The sequence below is a fragment of the Corythoichthys intestinalis genome, chromosome 13, assembly GCF_030265065.1.
Source record: "Corythoichthys intestinalis isolate RoL2023-P3 chromosome 13, ASM3026506v1, whole genome shotgun sequence".
Lineage (NCBI taxonomy): Eukaryota > Metazoa > Chordata > Actinopteri > Syngnathiformes > Syngnathidae > Corythoichthys > Corythoichthys intestinalis.
The window spans coordinates 25,216,114-25,239,736 of NC_080407.1; the positions used below are offsets into that span (position 1 = coordinate 25,216,114).

General features: G+C 39.6%; 1 protein-coding gene across 1 annotated transcript; it reads right to left on the minus strand.

Annotated features, from left to right (window-relative positions):
* Nucleotides 1-1,029: 1,029 nt before the first annotated feature.
* On the minus strand, nt 1,030-22,853 carry LOC130928527 (oocyte zinc finger protein XlCOF6-like). Its single transcript, XM_057855209.1, has 3 exons — nt 22,450-22,853; nt 5,201-5,311; nt 1,030-3,048 (listed from the first exon to the last, which is right to left on the minus strand). The coding sequence occupies exons 1-3, from the start codon at nt 22,583-22,585 to the stop codon at nt 1,172-1,174; spliced, it is 2,124 nt and encodes a 707-aa protein (XP_057711192.1). The 5' UTR covers nt 22,586-22,853; the 3' UTR covers nt 1,030-1,171.
* Nucleotides 22,854-23,623: the final 770 nt, after the last annotated feature.

The window sequence follows — 23,623 nt, forward strand, 5'->3', positions numbered from 1 at the left end:
ACAAAAAGTGAGGAGTGAGACCTCCTTGCGCAATTAGCGATCTTTGACGCGCTCCTTTTTTTTTCTCCCCCCTTCATTCAAGCTTGTTTCTCACTCAGCGGCTGTGAGACATAAAACGTCGACGAAGCTGCTCTCCCAGCTTAGCCTAGGCTAACATTCGTCTTTTTAAGTTTTAGTTAGTTTGTATATTGAATTTGAAAGGAAAATGTATGTTTTGTTTTTGGCGACCTTTTTCATGGTGCTACTGCTATCCTGTTGAACCTACTCACGTATGGAAAAATACAATTGTATAACGTTTTAAATGTATTCATTTGTATATTTCACCATGATTTGAGAGCTCAATAAATTGAAAAAAAGTACGCCTTGTTTTTCGAGGGTTTGTTTTTGGGTTTGCTGGCTGTTTAGCAGAACAGCGTTACTGACACTCACGGCAACAAACGGGAAAGGTGAGCGCTGCCGCACCAAGCCACTTCGGCTGCATTTCGGCACATGAAAAATAGCGAATACCGTACTAAGGTATGACGGAAAATTTTAGTGGTTTTGAAACCGCGACATTTTCACACCACGGTAAACCGTGAAACCGGTAACCGGCACATGTCTAGTGGATGCACATCATACTACGATTGGAAGGTACCAAAAGGGCCAATCTTCAACAGGATTAAAGAAAGCTCAACGGAATACAATCGTCCGGCATGCAAAATCTCATTAAGCCAGCACGGATGACAGGCAAAACAGTCATTAGCGAGTGCTTCCCACACCAACACACACGTGTCTCTTTATCCAATCCTTCCGCGCGAATCTTTGACCACAAACAGAGCAGGAAAAGGGTTTTTCACCAGTGTGGATTCTTTCGTGAGTTTGAAAGGTTGTTTTATGTGCGAATCCTTGACCACAAATGGAGCAGGAAAAAGGTTTTTCTCCAGTGTGGATTCTTCTCTGTTTTGTGAAGTCCCCCTTGTGCACAAAACTCTTTCCACAAATGGAGCAGGAAAAAGGTTTTTCTCCAGTGTGGATTCTTATGTGTTTTGTTAAGTCCTCCTTGCGCACAAAACTCTTTCCACAAACTGAGCAGGAAAAAGGTTTTTCACCGGTGTGGGTTCTTTCGTGACTTTTTAAGTTTTGCTTTTGAGTGAATCTTTGACCACAAACTGAACAGGAAAATGGTTTTTCGTCAGTGTGTGTTTTTGTGTGTCGTTTTAATTGTTGCTGCTGAGCGAATCTTTGACCACAATCTGAGCAGCGATAAGGTTTTTCTCCAGTGTGGATTCTTCTGTGTTTTGTTAAGTCCCCCTTGTGCAGGAAAAAGGTTTTTCGCCAGTGTGTGTGTTTTTGTGTGTCGATTTAATTGTTGCTGCTGAGCGAATCTTTGACCACAATCTGAGCAGCGAAAAGGTTTTTCTCCAGAGTGGATTCTTATGTGTTTTGTTAGATTTCCCTTTTCAGCAAATCGTTGACCACAAACTGAGCAGGAAAAAGGTTTTTCTCCAGTGTGGATTCTTGTGTGTTTTGTTAAGTCCTCCTTGCGCACAAAACTCTTTCCACAAATGGAGCAGGAAAAAGGTTTTTCTCCAGTGTGGATTCTTATGTGTTTTGTTAAGTCCTCCTTGCGCACAAAACTCTTTCCACAAACTGAACAGGAAAAAGGTTTTTCGCCGGTGTGGGTTCTTGTGTGGCGTTTTAAGGTGTTCTTGTGGCTGAATCTTTGATCACAAACTGAGCAGGAAAAAGGTTTTTCGTTAGTGTGTGTTTTTGTGTGTTGTTTTAATTGTTGCTGCTGAGCGAATCTTTGACCACAATCTGAGCAGGAAAAAGGTTTTTCTCCAGAGTGGATTCTTATGTGTTTTGCTAGATTTCCCTTTACAGCAAATCTTTGATCACAAACTGAGCAGGAAAAAGGTTTCTCGCCAGTGTGGCTTCTTGTGTGTTGTTTTACGTGTTGCTTCCGAGCGAATCTTTGACCACAAACTGAGCAGGAAAAAGGTTTTTCTCCAGAGTGGATTCTTGTGTGTCGTTTTAAGGTGTTCTTGTGTCTGAATCTTTGATCACAAACTGAGCAGGAAAAAGGTTTTTCGCCAGTGTGGATTCTTGTGTGAATTATTAGTTCTCCCTTTGTAGAGAATCCTTTTCCACAAACTGAGCAGGAAAAAGGTTTTTTGCCAGTGTGGACGCTTGTGTGTAGTTTTAAGGTGTTCTTGCGGCTGAATCTTTCATCACAAACTGAGCAAGAAAAAGGTTTTTCGCCAGTGTGGGTTCTTGTGTGAATTATTAGTCCTCCTTTTGAAGATAATCCTTTTCCACAAACTGAGCAGGAAAAAGGTTTTTCGCCAGTGTGGGTTCTTTCGTGACTTTTTAAGTTTTGCTTTTGAGCGAATCTTTGACCACAAACTGAGCAGGAAAAAGGTTTCTCGCCAGTGTGGATTCTTGTGTGTAGTTTTAAGGTGTTCTTGCGGTTGAATCTTTGATCACAAACTGAGCAGGAAAAAGGTTTTTCGCCAGTGTGGGTTCTTTCGTGACTTTGTAAGTTTTGCTTTTGAGCGAATCTTTGACCACAAACTGAGTAGACATAAGGTTTTTCACCAGTGCGGATCCTCATATGCCTACGACAACTTTGCTTAGTAGCAAAGGTTTTTCCACACTGAGAGCATTTGCAGAGTCTGTCGTCACCGTGAGATGTCTTATGGTCATCATAATTGTAAGGTAAGTGGGACTTGGCGCCATCTCTGTCAGATGGAGCAATGTCGATGTCTGCTTGCAATCCTTCTGTTGAACTGCTGCTACCTCCCTCGCTTGGAGGCTCCGCCCCTCTGCTGGCCTCACTCGGACCATCTTCACTCTTCAAGGGCTCACCAGCCAACCTGGTGATATGCACCTCGTCTACCTCCTCTTTACCATATGGCAGCTCCTCCTCCTCCTTTTTGATTGGAAGGTGCTCTACTCTCTCCTTCTGTTGACAGGGCTCAGGCTCCTCCTCCTCTTTGGTTTGGGGGAGCTCCACATCCTCTTTAATGCCAGGAGATTCTGGCTCAGCATCAAGATATTCTCTGAAACCTGCAAGACACAAGAAAACCACTGATATATTTATTGACCACCACCGTGTCATCGGCCAGTCTTTTCTTTGTGCAAAACTTGGAGAAAATGAGTACAGTTACTGAAAATTCGGCGCCGAAAACTATCGGCCAAAAATAGCTAATACCTGCCTTGTAAGCAGAGCAGTGCACCTTGAAGTTGCGAGTCATCTGGACACAAATTCGTGCATCAATGCACTCAGAAGGTTCATTTGTAGAAGAAGTCCGGTGACAAGTATTCGTTCAGATCAAGGTAAAAACTTCATTGGAACACAGAAAGAGCTTGGAGAAGCACTTAAAGAGCTGAACCATGAGAAGATCCAAAAGGCTCTTTTGACAGAAGGAGTTAGATGGACGTTTAACCCTCCCTCAGGAGCTCATCATGGGGGGGTCTGGGAAAGGCTCATCAGACTGGTACAGAAGATCTTCAGTTCTGTGGTCAAAGAACAGATGCTGGATGACAAAGGTTTACATAGGTAGAACTCATCATGAATGACAGGCCTATCACAAGTGTCTCCAACGATCCTAACGACTTGGAGGCTCTCACGCCGAACCATTTACTACAGCTTAAAGGGAATCCTGTGATGCCACCTGGACTTTTCAGAAAAGAGGACCTCTATTGCAAGAGGAAATGGAAAGAAACTCAATACATCGCAGACCTCTTCTGGAAAAGGTGGATCCGAGAACAAATGGAACAAACAGAAACTTCTCACCTGGTGACCTTGTGGTTATCGTGGTTGATACGGCCCCTAGGAATTCATGGCTAATGGGTCGTATTGTAAAGACGTTAACCGGATAAAAAAGGCTTCGTACGAAGTGTACTTGTCAGGACAAAGACGAACGTCCTCCAAAGATAAATTGTGTTTGCTGATAGAGGCCACGGACTCTGAGATGTAGCCCCTTTTTGTGTTTTTGGGTTGTTTGATAGTTCGGCTCCATGATTTTTGAAGAAGTAATTGTTCCGTAAACAATTAGGGGCTGGAATGTTGGAGCCAAAATTAGTGTTGTTGTAAAATTAAAATAATTATGTAGAAAGAATAGGACTTCAGATTGAATTTTGGTTAGTTATGAAAGAGAACTTTCATTTTGAAGTCGGAGGCGCACTTCCGGTACGAAAGTGATAACAGGAAGAGATTGTCGGGAGAGCGGGGCCCAGTGAGTTGGTAGAAACGAGGAAGACGATACAGATTTTCAACCACACACGCTCACAGACACGAAGACACGCAAATTCACACGCGCACAAGTACAAGCCAACGGGACTCTCGACATAACTTTAGTTTTGTAAATATCGTTATTAAATTTTCCTTTGAATGTACACATACACACACTGACTATTAACATAACGTGACTGAGCCAAAGGACGACACTCATCATCGAAGGACGAGAGCACCTGTTTACTGCTCGCAAGACGTTAAGTAAGGTGCGTTGAACATAGTTTTTCTACACACTTGCTGGGCTGATGGTTAATTTGTTTGATTGATAGCATCACAGTGGGCGTAGTCTGTAGCACGGTGGGCGAAGTTTGTAGCAACTGGGCGTTGTTTGTAGCGGCTGTCTGCGTTGTTTTATCTAGCGGCTTGAGTTGTGGTGGATGTTTACTCTCGCTCCATTCCTTGTTGCGTCCCGAAGACCGTGCTGACTGTGTTTTAGTTCCGCTTTACGTAGCATATTTAAATAATCGGAATACAGACGTTTGTAAATCATTCTCGAACCTTCAGCGGCAGAATCGTGAATATTTTAAGAATCGGAAATTTCACACACCTTTGCCACACCCCTATGAGTAAATGTTCCACTTGATTTGGTGTGATTGGAGTGACCAGATGTTTGCCGTCAGTGTGTCTGACCCAGCGTTACGCACTTGTTTGTGCAACTCAGTGTGTCTGTTCTACACTTGTAATTGCGCACAATATATATATACCTCATGTAATTACTTCAAACAAAGCAAATTTGTTAACATACAAAGAAATCTTTCAATCTGCAAACAATAGTCAAATTACGTAGTTCGCAAGTCCATTGCACAGCTACTAAGAAAGAAAATCCACTATATTAGACTGAAAGACACTTTTGTACTGATGAGAAGATATCATATTTGAATTTTTGCCTCATCTAAAGAAAAAAACATTACTTGGGATGACCTTTAATGTGAACCGACTCTTCCTCCTTGATGCATGGCGACTCTTCCTCCTCCCCCTTGACGCATGCAGACTCCTGGTGCTCAATATGATGGGCATGGCTGACATATAGATCTGAAAGACCGCAAACACACGGGCCAAATCTTATTTCTTCATTTGCAAACTTCTTCAAACTTGATAAACTCAAACCTCATCCATTGAGTTTGATGAGCCAATGACAGATAAAATTATTTAATGCAGTAGCAAGGGGAACGAGAGTGCAAGAATGAAATAAATGAAAAAATATTGAAATACAAATGGAAATCAATGAATAAATGTTAAAACAAATGACTAATCTGACTAGTGATTTGTGTATGTCGTCCTCTAGTGGTTGGCCGCCATTACAGGGGTGTTTGCACACCTAAACCACTCCAACGTCAGTCAATGAAGTCACCGCCACACCATAATAAAAGCCGCCATGTCTTGCAAATGAGATGGTAGCGTCTTCTAGATTTTTAAGATACATTAATTAATAATTTTTAATTTGTATAATTGAACATGACGTCTATCTGAATATATTTAGCTCATTATTTATGCACTATTTGCCGGAAGTTGTCTGAAAATAGCACATCAAATAAAAATACTGTCAGGGAAATTCAATTTTGAACTCCGAGACAAGTATCAACAGATTAAAAAATGAGAATAATGAATCAAACAGCCAAGGATTGCCTGCAGTGAAGACTTTATAAACATGATAAATAACGGGTACAAAATGATGTGACTCAGCCAGGAGCTGAGATCAATCCAGAAGTACGAAGAAGTTCAATAGAGGCTGGACATTTATACTGTTGAAAGGGCAGTGCCGAAGCCCACCGAAAAACGAAACTTACTGAGAAACGAAACTCTTCTTCTCAGGAACCTGGGTATTTTTTCCATACAAATACATCTTTTGAGCTGAGACCTTGAGCGCCGGTCCCGGTTGGAACATCGATAAGAAAACAGTCCTCCCTTGTATTCATTCAGGGCATATTGAAAAACGGAAACATAACAGTCCATATTTGGGCATATTGTGATACAGTCTATGGGAAGGCACACTCAAACAGGTTAATATCTCTATGCTACAATGTTCTCATGCAAGCATAACAAAAGCATACAAAATACAATGTATAATGGTTGTGTTTTACGCATGAATAAAATATATTCTTTCACAAATACCCTTTTCCTGCTCAGTTTATGGCGTGTCTTTAACCCGAATCGTCGCGTGCTAGCAAAGCATTTGTTCGTTGCCGACGTCACTGGTTGTAGTTTCAGATGAGTATTTTGGGAAGATAAAAGTTGTCAATGTACGAGGGTCCATTAACTCATTCACTCCCAGCCATTTTCACCAGAGCAAGGCCCTTCACTCCCAGCCGTTTTACAGAATTTTGACTGATTTTGGAAGGCCCACGGAAAATTCAGTTCTATTGCGATATAAACATGGAACCCACCAACAGAAAGATTACTCTCTTCTTTCAGCAGAAAAAAGTAAGTTCATGTCTTTTTCCATTCTTTAGAAATCAGCATTAGAAAATAGCTTAGTTTGAGCAATTTTCCAATTTCTGATGAAAAAACGGAGAAAATTAGCTTTTTGTAAACGCATACATTTCAAACATAACTTTGACTTTAACACAGCTATTTTTTGCATTAGTTACATCCAGAGGTTGCGCTAGACATTTTCCTTGTCTGTCATTTTGACTGACAGGGTCATAAAAATCCGGTCATAGTCTATTTTTACCCGTCACTTAAATTTTTAAAATGATAATGATGACATATTCAATAGTATTTAGTTTTCATTCGTTTTTAATTAATATTGTAACGCTTGCTTGGCGGCGAAAAATTAGACACGGAAGTCGTGGTATTTTTCTCCCTTTTTACTCTGCTTACCGCCAACAACTCCGCCCCCAAAGAAAAGGAGGCAACGATATAGACCCCAATCACCAACGTCACACAATGATCTTAATTGTGGTTGTCAGCCCAAAATCTTCTAAATATATATTAAATGCATCTTACCAGATATAAAAAGACTACTACATAGTCTGTGGTGATCGTTTGGTGCCCAGATTTCTTGTCGAATTACAGCAGTCCATCTCGCTCTCATCTTCGCGTCTCTCAGAATACGGTAGAACTTGAAGTCTCTCCGTCTATCTTCTCTGTTACAGCAACCAACCGCCACACGCGCCTTCACCATTTTGATTATTAATATTGACGAGCAGAAAAACACGCCGTAATAGGAGGCATGTACGTAGCGGTAATGTATAAACATGACAGGCTGACACACAATATGGCGGCTCCGGTCAGGGGGGCGGAGTTGTGACGTCATGTGATTGGGGTCTATACACAGGCGGCAATCTTGTCCATCAATTGGATGACGCGCTGGCACACCGGGTGCACCAATAAGAACCTCGCATTGATGTGTCAATCACGGTGCCGCCGCCAGACCCCGGTTACACTACAATATTCTGACAGAATAGCCAACGACGTCATGCATTAAGAGAGACAATAGCTAATTAATATGCTAACTCGCCACCCTGTGGTCTGGGGTGTGAATTGCAACCTGTCAAAATGACTGACGGACTTCAGTTTTTTCCGTCACCGTTTTAAAAAACCGGTCAACGACGGAAATTTTCCGGTTAACGCGACCCCTGGTTACATCCCAAACATCTGAATAATGTTTTCCTTTTACAACATATCATAAAGAACAAGACAAATAGAGCTTTTGATAGCAAAGCAACAATTTATTTACACATTACTACTGAGAGATGAAGCTGGTGGTGCCGAGATGACGCCGTTGTCGCCACGTCAGCCGTGTAAACTTTTCCCTCATCTTTGTCTGTCTCACAAAGATGGATTCTTTTTGAGTCTCTGCGGGGTCTGCTTGACGAGCCCGCTGCACGGTGGCCCCAGTCGTTTTGCTCAGTCGCCCAGCGCCTGGCATCCCAGGCATCCTTTCGGTTGTTTTGTTCGGTCGTCCGCCGCCTGGCATCAAGCCACCAGCGCTCCGACCGTGCTGCCCAGCCTTTCATTGCTGTTGAATCGGGTTGCGGGTCTTACATAATGCGCTACTGCCCTCCAGTGGCCAGTTTTATTGCGTTAAAATGGGTTTGGAGTTTTTTGTTTTTTGTTTCTCAGATAGAGCGGAAGCTAGAGATGCTTCTTGTAAAAAAAAAAAACAAACAAAAAAAACGCATAAGACGTACAAATAGGTGTTTTGGGACAATGAAGCATTTAAAAATAGAATGTATTTATACGTTTTTGGGAGCAAATGAGTTCAGAGAAGGACTATTATTGTTGTGGTGATATAGTACAACAGAGTATTAGGGCCAAATAAATAAATAAGTAAAAAAGAACGACTAGATTGAAGTCATACTATTGCTACCACAAAAAAAGTTGTGTTATTATATAAGGGTAATGTGGCTGTAAGCCGCTACTCACTTTGCACACATGTACCTTAGCTTAGAGCAATGACGAAGCATTAGTATAAATTAGGGTTGGGAATCTCTGGCATGAAGCCGATTCGATATGTATCTAGATACACAGGTTACGATTCGATTAAAAAACGATACATTTTAAAGGCTGAGTGATTCAATACGATTTGATACATTTTAAGAACGATACGGTTCGATACAGAGTGAAAAGGACACGATAGTAAACATTTGTTGTGTGTGTTCTTACAGTATTTTAAACATATAAAAAAGATTAATGATTAAATTAAACAACAGAATTTCATACCAATGTTATGTTTTTTTTTTTTTTATGGAAAAAAAACCCCAAAGTTTACTATCTGACCGTCATTTTGTTGGATGGGATTGATAATAAAATATAACGCCAGTCACAGACAACAATAAAGCGCAGTAATTTATTTACTGTATTTCCTGGTGTTTTGAACACAATAGGTAAGTAATTTAAGTGCAATCTTTCAACATAAACATCTTACAAGCAAAAAATGTTAATTATATGCAGCAGCTCCAGAAAAAAAATAAACCTGATAGTCTTATCATAAATAAAAATAAATTATGCTTTACCACTGGTATAACTGGGGGAGTAAAAACATGGCATTTTAGACAGACAGGTCTATAAGTATTACTTTATTTAACCTTATAGACCCTACCCACCGACGTCACAAAATCACGTGCTCGCTGTATGGTTCCGCCCACTTGTCCGTCATTTTGTGTCTGTATTATCAATGGTCTCAATTGATCGAGCAATTTATAATGCATTTCATGGAAGACCCGGTGCTTTCGGATGCCGTAAACTCACTTGATGCGTTGCATAAAAGGCGTTATGTGGAAAACCTCCAGTTTATCCATTCGCCAGATCCATATTTGATGCCTAAATCGATGTTTTTCGACCCGCTGTCTCCGCCGTATTTGCCTGACATCTGCTAGCTACCCTGAACTGTACAACTATCTTGTCCACACAAAATCAGCCTATTCTCACGAAAGTTTGAAAAACTTTAAGTGCTTGGAGGCTTATAAATACTTCGTTGCTGGTTGGGTGAAACAGGTCCTCGTCCACGAAAATTCGGCAGGAATCTATCTTGTGCTTGGAAAGGTGAGTTACGAAATTTTCAATTCAAAATCTTTTGTTATTGCTAACATCCACTGTCAAGTCTAATGTATTTCATGTCGTTTGTCAATGGAGTTAGGGCTTTTAATGTTTATATGGTTTAGCGATAGCACTCTCACTACATACATACGTGTATGTTGTCGGCGATTAGCCTAGCAATATTCTTAATTGAGGTTGTCAGCCCAAAACCCTTTAAATATATATTAAATGCATCTTACCAGATATAAAATGACTCCTACATAATCTGTGGTAATCGTTTGGAGCCCAGTTTTCTCGTCGAATTGCAGCAGCCCATCTCGCTCTCTCCTCTCCGGGTCTCTCGGAATCCGGTAGAACTTCAAGTCTCTCCGTCTATCTTCTCTGTTATTGCAACCGACCGCCACACACGCCTTCACCATTTTGATTATTAATGTTAACGAGCAGAAAAACACGTCGTAAATAGGAGGAATGTACGTAGCCGTAACAGGGAAACATGATGTGTTGACGGACAATTGGGCGGCACCAGTCAGGAGGAAGGAGTTGTGACATCACGTGGGTAGGGTCTATACACAGCAAAGTCATTCACTTATGCCTGTGCTTCCACATTTTTTTTATTCCTCATCACTAGCCACGTTTACATGCTGACTTTTATTCATACTGATTCAAATCATTCCGAATGGAAATTTCACATCAGCTGTTTACATGTCACTTCATCTATTCCGATCCAGCGTTTACATGTGTCTGCCTTTATTCCGAAAGGACGTTTGACAACTGCCGTCTGACATGCGCAGATTAATCAAAACAAAGCGTCACGTTGCAAAACATGGAGATCGATCGTCAGATCAGCTGCTGTTCTAACTTTTCGAGTGGAAAAAAAACTTCAGAATGACACGCCGTTCATTTAAAAAGTTGTGTGGGTGCGCTGTGCGTGTGCTTGGAAGCCATGTTGCATGTGACGTTACTTACGTCACCAAGTGACGTCACCACGTCAGTACGGAGCATGTGCAGAAAGAACGCAACCAGACACCATTCAGCTTCCTTGTTTACATGATATAATTTTACTTCTAATCGGTTTGGGAAAAGGAATATTCCACCCCTGTGAATCGGAATGAAATTCCATTCGGTTTGGGCCTGTTTATTCCGAATGAGGTGTTTATATGGAACACATTTATTCGGTTTGAACAAATATTCCGATTGAAATTGGAATATTTGGCTCCATGTAAACGTGGCAACTGTCTATATCTTTTTTGAAGGGCAGATTTTTCTTGAGGAAGATCAACTGATCCACATGTACATGTTTAAGTACACTGCGTTTCGTGGAAACAATATGCCGCCCTTTCAACCATTGTAGTGGGTTAATTTTTAGGGTTAAAAACTCACGATCTCTGTACCGCGTTGCACTAGCTCTGTCCCATGTGAACAGATCTGGCTGCCTTCGTCACTTCGAAGTCCGACTTTTGTTTTCCTGGGTGCGTTGAAAATCAATCGCTGCACGTCGCTGGCGTGGTGCGCAAACTGTCCATTGTTTTAGCATGTTACTTCGTTACCACTACTAGTTTCGTTTTGGGCTGTGAAGGAAACGCTACGGAGCGTGCGTTACAGTGGTTTTGTTAGCTCTCGCGTTGTTATGACACGGCCGTGACGATCGGGTAATGGCGGCGACTACTAGCGGTTCTGCCGAAATGAATGGGAAGTTGAGACAACCACGACGGCAGTCACAATCTACGGTAAGTGCGCTGTGTGGTGAATGACTCAAGCGCAGCAAGTGAGGTAAAAGCTAAATTATTATCATATTAAGCAATGCAGTGAACTAGGCATTAGAAGCCGATTCTTGTGCTCACGATAGCCGAATTCTATCTCTACTATCGGTTCATTGAATATTTAATGGCTAATTACTGTCGAATGGAAACTTTACTATCGATACAACTGTATCTCTCACCTGTAAAACCGGATATCCGGTCGTATCAGTTTATCGTTCTCAAGTTTAGTATAAATCCGTCTTGATTATAATTTGATTTAGATGAGGCAAAATATAAGAGATTTCCTTATTTGTAAAACCGATTTTAAACTACAAGATGCTTTCGACTTTTATTCCCGTACGATTAATTCGACATTTTTTAAGGTTCTTATTGGAAAAAAAATGATGTTGCTAACAAAGAAATTCTAATTTGTATGAAATGAAACAATTTTGCGGCGGCACAACCTGGTGGGGCTGTCCCCCATGATGCAGCCCACCACTACCACCACAGCTTAAAAAAATCTTAGGGGAAACCCTGCAATGTAAACAATAATGTTAGCTGCTCTTGACTGTGTGCTGCGGGCGACGACGTCTTTGGACAGCTTTTTTTATGGGAAAAGAGCCAGAAGATGAGCCTACAACAGAGTCCATTCTGCATAGTATGTGGCTAAAAGCTAGCAAACGAGGCAACAAAACTGAATGCACTGAGAGCATGATACCTCGTGGTATCATGCCTGTGATTGCACGTTTCATGTGAATTTTTGATATTGTGAAATAGTTCGCTGTAATAAATTGCTATTATTCTTTATCATGATGAGGTTACTGAGTAAATATCCCATTAAATGAATCACATTTAATATTGACGTTGTGAAAATGTGTGTGTATTTCTAAATTAGGTACTGTGTTGTATTTGTGATATTATGGAATTGTCCGCTCTTATAAATGACTTTATTCTTTTAACTTATGACTCTTCCTTACACACACATGCACTCACAATTTTAAACGTATAAGAGCAATGATACAAATGTATATGCTGTGGTCAGTGATTGAGCTCACTGTATTTTCATTACGTTCTTGCCCAAGTCACCGCTAAGGCTCCTTGCTGATTTTCTGACCCCACCTCATACTACATCTCCTCTCAATTAGACCCCTTGAAAATTAGGTTAATCTGCTTTCGCAAGGGTCAATGTTACGGCGCCACCTACAGCTGGGGACGATCAGAATTTCCGACAGCCACATCTGCACCTATCGGAATATGTGATGATGAAATGTAGACTCTGGAGGTCCAGTTGAGAGGAGATATAGTAAGGGGGAGTAAGGATGGTGTCAGAAGATCAGCAAAGAGCTTTAAGAGTGACTTGATTGTTCTTAGACACAAGAGAGAGGTATCACCATTTCTACAGCCACATCTGCACCTATGAGAAAACGTGACAATCAAAATATAGTATCTGGAGGTCGTTTTGAGGAAATATGCGTTCAAATGACGGTAAGAGGATGTTAAATAAGAAAGGAATTGCCTCCGATGGGCTGAGAATATAGCATATAGCATATATAGCAATATATATAGCAAATATAGCATAAGGAAAATACAGCGAAATCACACACTAACTACTGCATTTACATTTATATAATTGTCCGTATACATTAAAAATTGTGTATGCCTGAGTGTGTAAGGAAGAGTCATAAATTCATAGAATCAAAGTCATTCATAAGCAGTGGCGCCTCCAGAAATTTTTCATAGGGGTGGCCAGATGGGGCCAATTAAAATCTTGGGGTGGCCAAAACTAAAAGCCATAATTTCAGGTTTTCTTTATATTATTGCAGTAAAAAGGTCAGGGGAAAATGATCAGAAAGACTTAAGGACACGGCTACTGATATACTTTGGTGTATTGTGTAATATTTGATGTTACTAATGATTTTATGTGCATAGTCCATACTGTAACTGTCCAGTTAACATTTTGAGTTCCACAACAAGTCTGTTTTATTGTGTTATGTTATAAGGCATAAGGTGTACATTTAACTAGGGCTGTCAAACGATTAAAGTTTTTAATCGAGTTAATCACAGCTTAAAAATTAATTTATCGTAATTAATCGCAATTCAAACTATCTCTAAAATATGCCATATTTTTCTGTAAATTATTGTTGGAATGGAAAGATAAGACTGATATACATTCAACATACTGTACATAAGTACTGTATTTGTTCATTATAACAATAAATGCACAAGATGGCATTAACATTATAAACATTCTTTCTGTGAAAGGGATCCACGGATAGAAAGACTTGTAATTCTTAAAGGGTAAATGTAAGTTTGTATATTGTGACTAAATATTGCCATCTAGTGTATTTGTTGAGCTTTCAGTAAATGATACTGTAGCGACTTAACTCTTCTGTCCAAATGCATGATGGGAAGTGGTGCAACCATGACTGTGTGTGGTGGCTGCAAATGCTATATCTTCTCTGCGTTGGGTACACTACAGGGTGTTAAGAAAAAGATCAACTCCTGTCATTCTTACCCACGTCGCTTACCACAATATTTACAGTTGCTGTGGGAGAGATGACAAAGCTTTTGCCAATTAAAAGCACGGCCCCAATGAATGCTTGTATCTACTCCACTCACTTGACTCTGCCTCTTATCTCTGTATATTAGCAAAACGGCGCCATTGTAGGATGTTCGCGGCAATGCTTGAATGAGTCGTACCGCGAATGCGTTAATTGCGATAAATATTTTTATGTGATTAATTTTTTAAAAATTAATTACCGTCCGTTAACGCGATCAATTTGACAGCCCTACATTTAACAAAACAAAATAAATGCTTTCATTTAGGGTGAAATGCATAACCGATGCTACAACCATCTAACGATATACTGGCAAGCAGGGCGGCCAGTGGGGTGGCCAACCAATTTGTAGGGGTGGCGCCACTGTTTATAAGTGCGGATAACTTCATCATCTCAAAAATACCATGCGGCAATGTAATTTATTAGAGCGCACAGTTTCACAACATCAAAAGTCATACAATAAATATAATTCATTGAATGGGATATTTACACAATCACCTCGTCAGGAAGAATAAGAATAGCAATTTATTGCAGCTCACTATTTCACAAAATCAAAAGTAACTAATCGATTCAAGCACAAATTTTCGAAACCTCAAAAATTCACAATATATATGTGATTTTTTTACATCAAAAATTCATAATATATCTTTTTTTTTTTTTTGAAGCAGACATTTTCTTGATGACAACGTCATGATTAAATATCATGACTTTTATTCCGTGAGAGGGAAAATAAGCCTCAGCAACTTGTAGCAAGTGTATAGCCTCATTTACGTAGCAAATGGTAGTTAACGCCGTTACCGTAAGTGGCCTTCTTCGATTGCTCATCATCGTTGCTGTCGGCAAACATCCCTCTCTTTCGTAACATATTCTGACGGATCGCAGATTTCGGTACAACACCAAGGTGACATTTTTTTTTTTTTTACCATTAACAACGATAAGTTATGTCATGGGAAAGGGGGGATCAATATATATATATATTAAGGGTGTAACGGTACATGTATTCGTATTGAACTGTTTCGGTACTTGGCGTTCGGTTCGGAACAGGGGCGTACCGAACGAGTTTCTGACGTAATGTAACCCTTACTTTTCGAGGCTGTGAGTCGATCGGGTTACAATTTCTTTGTGTACATTATATTTACTCCGTCTTCCCTACTATAATGAGGACCAACACGGTAGGACAGTAAGAAACGTCAACGGCGCAACAACATGGCCGCAGCGAGAACGCAGTGAAGCGCGGCCGTTAAAGTTAATCAGCGGATGCACACCAGTTGCAGTGCGGCCGCGTGTTGAGTCCCAGAAGCAGCTCAACGCGATGCACGCGAAAACAACGGCAGAGTTTATTATTTGAAGCGAGACACGGCCCTCCTGCGTCAATACTACTAGCTAGCAGACCGGAAGTCACTCGTGTAAAAATACGGTGGATCCGGTCGATTTTCAACCTAATATACAATCGTAACCCACTTTTTGAGTCCATAAGATCTCTTGAGTGGTAGATCGGGGCACAGTTGACTTGTCTTTGTTGATTTACAGTTGTGTTCTCTGCTATAGTAATAACCAACACGGCCCCATATTCAATACAAAACCTTCCTACCACAACTAAACAAGTAGGAACTAATATTCACATAGGAACTAAAGTTATACAACATAAAATATACAATATAAATGAATACTACATCACATTTGTAAAATACAAACACATAGTAAAATAAATAATAGCCCATTTAAATAAAATAAATTGAAATGAGCTAAAACACCTGTATTTAAATAATAAGAATAATATACAGATCCTGCTTACACAATTCAATTTATTAATTTCTGTGTGGCGCTTTAACTTGAGAAAATCCACCAATAAAGCTTTTGAAAACCGTTCATAAGAAAAAAAAAATTCACTGAGGAATTTGTAAAATACATGTTAAAATCTTTGTCATTGGGATTGCTTTTCTCTTTATAGCACAGGACTTCTTTTTTCTTCTTGCTTTCAGAAAGAAAGGTGACCAATACGCGGGGTCTGAAAGGCAAATTGTTGTTGGATTATTATCTTTAAATACCTGCTACTTTTTGAGCAGAATTCTAGCTTTGTATAGGCTACTGTTCCTATTGTTGAAAGCACAAAACTGTAATAAACAACTAGTGATGCACGATAATACATTTTTCAACCGATAACGATAACCGATGATTTCCTGCCCCTTCCACCCGATAACCGATAATGTCACGCCGATAATTCTATTGAAATATGTATGTAAATTGTTAACGTATACAAAAAACAAATGTTACTGTGCAAAAATGTAATTTAGTGCTATTTTTTTCCACATCAAATGTAAAAAAGTAAATTCCAACATCTAAACAATGGCAATGACATTGTGTAATGGTAAGCTTTTGGCAACAATTACTTAGAGAGTAAACACCAAAGTTGCACAAAAATGCCTTCAAAAGTAAGCCATTCCTAACATATATCACATTACTACACTGCAAAAACACCTCCTTAAAACTAGCAGAATTGGACAAAACTGTTGATTGCGCACATTTGGAGGCTAATCAAGTATATAATTATCAGATTGCATTATCGGTTGAATTTCGTTTTATCTGGATTATCTGTGTGACGTCATAATTCCCATTATCGGCCGATAATTATCGGTGACCGATATTATCGTGCATCTCTATAAACAACTAGCACATTTATATTTTGCGTTTTCTTACTGTACCGAAAATGAACCGAACCGTGACCTCAAAACCGAGGTACGTACCGAACCGAGATTTTTGTGTACTGTTACACCCCTAATATATATGTACAGGGTGACCCCAAAAAAAGTTTACACTGCCATAATACAACTTAAATGTCATGTTTATTCAACTTAGAATTAGAATTTAATCACAAATTATACATTATTGTAAAGAACATGTACAGTACACTCTATTTTTCAATGTGTCCTCCTTTAAGTGTCACAACAGCCTCCAGGCGCCTGCGGAACGCTTGACAGGTCTTCTTTATGTAGGATGCTGTCATCTTTTCCCAAGATCTAACAATGGACCTCTCCAAGGCTGCCACAGAAGTTTGTGACTTCTTACAGGCACTGTCCTCCACAGTTGCCCATATGCTATAATCCAGGGGATTGAGATCTGGACTCTGGGGTGGCCACATATCACCTTGTCAATCAACTTTTTGGTCCGCACAGATCAGGTTTTCCAGACCCAGGTTTTCGTGAGGCTGTTCCAGTATCTTTCAGCTTCTTTTTAACTTTGTAGACTGCACATCTGGATATTCTCAGATTTGCTGCAATCTCAGTAGGTGTCAGACCGGCACGCAGCAATTCAGGTACAGCTAAAGTTTTCTTCATTTTCAGCAGAAGCACATGAATTGTAGAGACGAGAGATTACCAGCTGCATTAAGTGACCTTAATGAATCACTTAAGCATGACAACCTATTTAGATATGTTTCAATGGCTTTTAAACAAGCAGTCAACTGAGTGTAAACGTTTTTTTGGGTCACCCTGTGTATATATATATATATATATATATACAGTGCTGCTCGAAAGTTTGTGAACCCCACAGCGATGGTCAGATTTTTTGTAAAAAAAACTAAAATAACCTTATTAAATGTTAAGTTATACCCAAATCCACAATACTGACATTCCAAATAATGGACTGAAACAAAAGAAATAGTTATATTGTCATTCTTTATTTAACAAAAGTGGTTGATTTAAGAAAAACTCAGATATCATGTGTGCAAAAGTATGTGAACCCCTTCAGTTAATAGGATATTGCGCCTCCTTTTGCAGAGATTACCTCAACCAAACGGTTTCTGTAGTGACTAATCAGCCTCTCACATCTACTTTGGGGGATTTTTGCCCATTCTTCCTCGCAGAACGCAGTCAGTTGAGAGAGGTTTGATGGGCGTCTGGCATGAACTGCTCGCTTCAGGTCCCGCCACAGCATTTCAATGGGATTTAGGTCAGGACTTTGACTGGGCCAGTCCAGAACACGAATCTTCTTCTTTTTCAGCCATTCCTTGGTTGTATTGCTGGAATGCTTTGGATCATTATCATGTTGCATGATCCACCTTCTGCCAAGCTTTAACTTCAAAACAGATGGCGTCAGGTTATGTTCTAGGATTTGACAATATTCCTCAGAATTCATGATTCCCTGGACTATGTGGAGTTGTCCAGGTCCTGAGGATGAAAAGCAAGCCCAGATCTTGACATTCCCACCTCCATGCTTCACTGTTGGGAGAAGGTTCTTTTGGTGGTATGCAGTGTTGACTTTTCGCCAGACATGGCGGTTTTGGTTGTGACCAAACAGTTCAATTTTGCACCTACATCAGTTGATGAAAACTCTTTTTAATTTAGTCTCGACAACACAACTGTTAAAAAAACAAAAAAAAACTACTGAATTGATTGATTAGGAAATCAGGTTGAAATAATAGAAAATTCCAAAATGTTGAGGGGGTTCACAAACTTTTGAGCAGCACTGTATGTATATTATATATATGGGCAGGCCCGGAGTGACTAATCGGGAGCTTCTGGACGATTCCCGATGGGCCGGCCGGCCAGATGGGCCAGTCCGGGTTTTATATATATAAAAAAAAAAATTACACTGTTATAATTTTTTTGTTTGGTATTTATTTATGACAGTGTCAGTGAGTATAACTTACATTCTGTTACTGCTGTCCCTGTGGGCCGTCTCAAAAAAAAAAAAAAAAAAGTATAACACCATTTACCATATATATATATATATATATATATATATATATATATATATATGAATATATATATATATATATATTTTTTTTCCAGACGCATCCTCACGTGTGCAGACAAAAAATACAGCATGCAGCTCCGACCCCTAATTGTAGTCTGTATTGAGCCAAATTAGCTGCTATCTCGGTGCTCGGATTGATAAAAAGAGCAAGGGTGGCGCTGAAAAAAATAATTAAAAAGAGAAAACCACTCGTGAAAGAATCTGCAAAATGCGCAAAAATAGCTAATTTTTTTCATGCAGCGACCTCGCTGCCTCAAACTACAGAGGATTACAACAAAAGTGGTAAGGCCAGATGGCGAATAAAATGCAACTTGCACCGTGTGATACGACAATATGTAATTGTGGAAACTTTGGCTTCTTGTAGCACCTCACAAGGGATATGTGACAGCAAGCATTAGCCATAATGAACACACAACAGGTGCAGAGCTGGAAGGTAGGATTGCCATGTTGTTCAGTGAGTGAAAATTAGAATATAATCAATTACGAGGCATTTTTAAAGTGCCATAAAGCTGACTTGAATTGATCAGAATGCATTGTTGTTATGTTCAAAATTGACTTTCTTTAATATGTGATTTAATGTCAGTGGCAGACACAGGGGGAAGTGGTGAGGATGGGATTGCTGCCATCGATGGTGTCAGTGTTGAAAAAACAGGTGAGGCATTGTAACAGTGTGAACAAGCAAGCTTCAATTCTAATATGGTCACATTTTATGCCCAAATGATAATAGTGGCTCATTTATTTATCAAAAATTAGATTGCAATCAAACTATACATTTGAAAGTGATAAATGTTAGATGCAATTGACCTGCATATTTTACATTTGCATACACATTTATATTACATATTATACACATTTTATATTCACAAATGTTACAGTACAAGGCTTTAGAGAACACTGAACTTAACACGTGTATGTATAATGACATTATTTTAAATGAGTGGGCCGGTCTGAGGCATGAAATTCCAGGGCCGAAAATGAGTCCCACTCCGGTGTTGTACCGAAATCTGCGATCCGTCAGAATCTGTGACGAAGGAGGGCGATGTTGCCAACAGCAAGGCCGACAGCAACGACGAAGAGGAAACGAAGAAGAACACTTACGCTAACGGCGTGCACTGCTACGTAAACGAGGCTCGCTACAAGTTGCGAGGCTTATTTTCCCTTTCACGGTATTAACGTCGTGACATTCGATCATGACATCGTTACTAAGAAAATGCTTTAAAAGTTTTGGATATTTCATTTGAGCACCTTGAAAGGTGGAAAAGCGCTATACAAGTATAACATCATGTGAATTTTTGACATTGTTAAATAGTCCGCTGTAATAAATTGCTATTATTCTTCATCATGATGAGGTTATTATGTAAATATCCCATTATATAAATTACATAAAATGTATGGCTTTTGATGTTGTAAAAATGTGCACTTTTCTAAATTAGGTACTGTACTGTATTTGTGAAATTATGGAATTGTCCGCTCTTATAAATTACTTTCATTCTTTTAACTTATGACTCTTCCACACATGCACTCACAATTTTAAATGTATAAGGATAATGTTATAAATATATGCCGTAGTCTGTGATTGATCTCGCTGTATTTTCCTTATGCTGTTGCCCAGCCCATCAAAGACAAATCCTTACTCATCTGACATTATTTTACCGTCATCTGAATATATAATACCTCAAAACGACCTCCAGAAACTATATTTTTATTGTCACAATCTCTGGTAGGTGCAGATGTGGCTGTCAGAAATTGTGATCCTCCCTATTGTGTCTAAAATGAAGTCACCACTAAGGATCTCTGCTGATTTTCTGACCCCCCCCCCCCCCCCCCCCAATACTACATCTCCCCTCAATTGGACCCCCAGAGTTTGTACATTTTATCATCACTAAACATCACTATCATTAGATCAGCAAAGAGTCTTAAAGGTGACTTGTCTGATTTTAGACACAATACAGGAGGATCACAATTTCTGATAGGTGCAGATGTGGCTAACAGAAATTGTCAGCATCAGAAAATGTGATCCTCCTGTATTGTGTCTAAAATCAGTCAAGTCACCCTTAAGGCTCTTTGCTGATCTAATGATAGTGATGTTTAGTGATGACAAAATGTACAAACTCTGGGGGTCCAACTGAGAGGAGATGTAGTATTTGGGGGGGGGGGTGTCAGAAAATCAGCAAAGAGCCTTAGTGGTGACTTCATTTTAGACACAATAGGGAGGATCACAATTTCTGATAGGTGCAGATGTGGCTTACAGAAATTGTCAGCATCAGAAAATGTGATCCTCCTGTATTGTGTCTAAAATCAGTCAAGTCACCCTTGAAGCTCTTTGCTGATCTAATGACAGACCCCACTTCCCCTAGTACATATTCTTTCAATTGGACCCCCAGAGCTGAAAATTGGGTTAATCGGCTATCACAAAAGTGCAAGTGTCAATGTTACAGCCCCACCTACAGTTGGGGAGGATCACAATTTCTGACAGCCACATTTGACCCTACAGAAAATGTCATGATAAAATGTACAGCCTTTGGGGGTCCAGTTGAGACGAGATGTGGTAGGGGGGAATAGGAATAGTGTCAGGGGATCAGGAAAGAGCTTTAAGAGTGTTTTGATTGTTCTTAGACACAGTAGAGGAGTATCACCATTTCCGACAGCCACATCTGCACCTATGAGAAAACGTGACACTAAAAATATAGTATCTGGTGGTCGTTTTGAGGACACATGCATTCAAATGACATTAAGGGGATGTCAAATAAGTAAGGAATTGCCTTCGATGGGCTGGGAAATAGCATAAGGAAAATACAGCGAAATCACACACTAACTACCGCATTTACATTTATATCATTCATTGTCCTTATACATCGAAAATTGTGTATGCGTGAGTGTGTGAGGAAGAGTAATAAATTCATACACTGTAAATTATAGGTGTGGATAATTTCATAATCTCAAAAATACAATACAGCAAAGTAATTTATTAGAACACACATTTTCACAACGTCAAAAGGCATACAATAAATGTAATTCATTGAAGAGGATGCACAATAACCTCGACAGGAAGAATAAGAAGAAAAATAGCAATTTATTGCAGCTTACTATTTCACAATATCAAAAGTAATCTATTCAAGCAGAAATTTTCGAAACATCAAAAATTCATAATATACTGTATGATATAGCTACTGTACGTGATTTTTTGAAGCAGACATTTTCAAGATGTCAGCGTCATGTTTAAATATCATGATGTTTATTCGGTGAAAGGGAAAATAAGCCTCGGCAACTGCGAGTGAATAGCCTCATTTACGTAGCAAATGGCTGTTTACGCCGTTAGCGTAAGTGGCCTTCTTCGATTCCTCATCTTCGTTGCTGTCGGCCTTGCTTTTGGCAACATCGCCCTTCTTCGTCACAGATTCTGACGGATCGCAGATTTCGGTACAACACCGGCCCTGTATATGGGTGTGTGTACACACACACGCGCGCACCCCCCCCCCCCCCCCCACACACACACACGTTAACCACCAGTTAACCATGTAAAATGCGATTAAAAATTCGAATGCCTTGACAGCCTTTTAACATGAAATTTATCATCACAGGGATCGGTCTTCCGTCATGTACAATATACAGTACGTATCATCGAACGTGAACCAACCTTCTAGTCTGTGAAGAACAACCTTTGCGAGCATTATTTTGCACACAGACGAGGGTTGCTGACGTGGGGGCTCCTCTTTTACTCCACAAAGTTCCTCCTGGAAATTTACTGCAGCCGGTGTCGTTCTCGCTGACATTTTCCTGACTTGATTTCTGAACGATTGAAAACGTGCCTTGCAGCTTTGTTAGCTGTTGGTCAGCTAGGCTAGGCTAGGCTAGGCTAGGCTAAAGTAAATCGCAAAACTTCAACGAGTGGTAAGGTAAGACTCAAAAACTGATGTTTGAGTCCGTAAAGTGGCTACTGCTGGACACGTCGTCGAGGCTTCAGTTTAGTTAAGTGATTGAAGTCGAGGAAAAACAAGCCACAGACAAGGAAAAATACGTTCCATCTTGGCCAGCCTTATCTTTTGCATTTCCGGCCAAGATTGCATGATGGGAAAGACAGTCTCCAGCTCCAACACCGTAAAGCCCGGCTAGTTCGAAAATAAAAAAAAGGAAAAACAGCCCAAATTACAACTTTCCTTTCAAGGTAAAAATGTTTCTCTTATACAAGTCAATCTATATTTTGACATGATTCGGAAGAAGAAAAAAAACATCCGTGGGATTGTAGCGTTATCATTTCACCTACAAGGATCCTGGGACGTGTAGTTCTTCAAAGAAATCATCAGTGCGGTCAGCACCGCCATCTGGCGGTCAGCAGGGATGAAATGAACGATTTTATTATTTTTATTCAAATTTAACGGTCTATTTATTCATGATTAAACTATGGAGATAGAATAGTGCCAAAAGAAGTGATGTTGTAAAATGAAAATTATCCCTGTAAAATGACAAATTTTAACTAAAAACACTTGTATTTCCAACATGAAAAAAATTCGAAGGAATAAATTGTTCTACAGGTTGTTTTTTGCTTTTTGCAAGTATTTTTTTTGTTTTGTTCTACAGGTGTTTTTTCTTCACTACGGGTTAAAAATTACCAATTACAAGTGCACAAGTTTTGTCACATTCTTGTCGAGTTTTATGAGCCAAAAAAGATACTCGTAACCTAGTTTTAAAATAAATTAAAAAAATACCTGTAAAATGACTAATTTTAACTTGTAAAACAAAAAAACAACAACTTGTATTTCCAAATTTTGCGTTGTGAAAAAAAAAAAAAACACAATGTAAAAAAAAATTCT

What these genes read in the sequence shown, in the direction of transcription:
- LOC130928527 (XM_057855209.1), bottom strand. Translation starts at nt 22,585, where the DNA reads ATGTCAGCGAGAACGACACCGGCTGCAGTAAATTTCCAGGAGGAACTT. An exon ending in TGTTCTTCACAGACTAGAAG is followed by an intron (nt 5,312 to 22,449) that starts GTTGGTTCACGT and finishes GCGGTCTTTCAG; the next exon opens with ATCTATATGTCAGCCATGCC. An exon ending in AGAGTCGGTTCACATTAAAG is followed by an intron (nt 3,049 to 5,200) that starts GTCATCCCAAGT and finishes TGTGTCTTGCAG; the next exon opens with GTTTCAGAGAATATCTTGAT.